This window comes from Odontomachus brunneus, unplaced genomic scaffold (assembly GCF_010583005.1).
Source record: "Odontomachus brunneus isolate Ranch 3 - 2012 unplaced genomic scaffold, Obru_v1 Obru_scaffold_309, whole genome shotgun sequence".
NCBI classification, from domain to species: domain Eukaryota; kingdom Metazoa; phylum Arthropoda; class Insecta; order Hymenoptera; family Formicidae; genus Odontomachus; species Odontomachus brunneus.
The window spans coordinates 19,749-20,630 of NW_022639759.1; the positions used below are offsets into that span (position 1 = coordinate 19,749).

At 47.6% G+C, this 882-nt stretch overlaps 1 protein-coding gene across 1 annotated transcript in view; it reads left to right on the forward strand.

Annotated features, from left to right (window-relative positions):
- The first annotated feature begins 328 nt into the window (after nt 1-328).
- The window catches only part of LOC116853352, a 3,644-nt gene continuing 3,090 nt past the window's right edge, over nt 329-882 (forward strand). The window contains exon 1 of the mRNA XM_032834410.1: nt 329-628. Coding sequence (XP_032690301.1) covers nt 329-628 — 300 coding nt within the window. The remainder of the gene's footprint in view (nt 629-882) is intronic.

An 882-nucleotide genomic window follows, 5' to 3' on the forward strand; every position in this document is an offset into this window, starting at 1 on the left:
ATGCTCCACAAGATTTCCGTCGTAATTGTGTGACCGAAGTTTCGGCTCTTAAAGAAGATTTCCGCTCCAACTCATGATCGATTCGAGACAACCGCGGCGTAAAATTATCGAGTGTTAAATAAAGTGAATAAAATTAATTTGAACAAATCAGCTCCGAATCGATTTCGCCTCCCTTTCCTCACGCCGCTGGACCTCGTGCGAGGTCGATCCGGTAAGCGTCATTCTCTCCGTTAATTAGAGAAAATTCGCTACAAAGAAAATTTGGTCCTTCGAGCCGGATCAACGAGCGTGAATAAAAAAGAAAGGGAACCCGATCGCACCTTGCAAAATGACGGAGCTGCTGCAACGACAGCAACAATTATGCCGATCGATCGCTCGATACCTCGATAATTTCAAGAAGATCGGACGAGCCAATCTGACGGCCGCGAAGGTGCGATCTCGAATTTCGGCTCTTAAAGATCTCTGGATCCAGTTCCAAGACGGGCATGCCTCTCTGGTGAACTCGACTCCGCTCCCCGCGCAGAAGACGATGGACTATTTCACCGAGCATCGCTACGACGAGACGGAGGACACTTATCGCGCAGCATTGGACCACATGTCGGAGGAGCTGGAAGAGTTGGATCCACCTGTAAGTCCGTCTCACGATTCTTCGCACCTTCTGCATAATTGTTCGCAAGTTTCAGCTGTTTCGCTCGCGCAACTTCCGCCGATTCGTCTTCCGCCTTTCGACGGTAATTTAAATGAGTGGGAGTCTTTTCGCGATCGATTTTCTTCATTGATTATTCAAAATCAAGAGTTAAATAACTTTCTCGTATGCACTTTTTACTTCGAGCCTTCGGGGTCAAGCTCTGGACTGCGTCAGTAATTTAGCGATAACTGCTT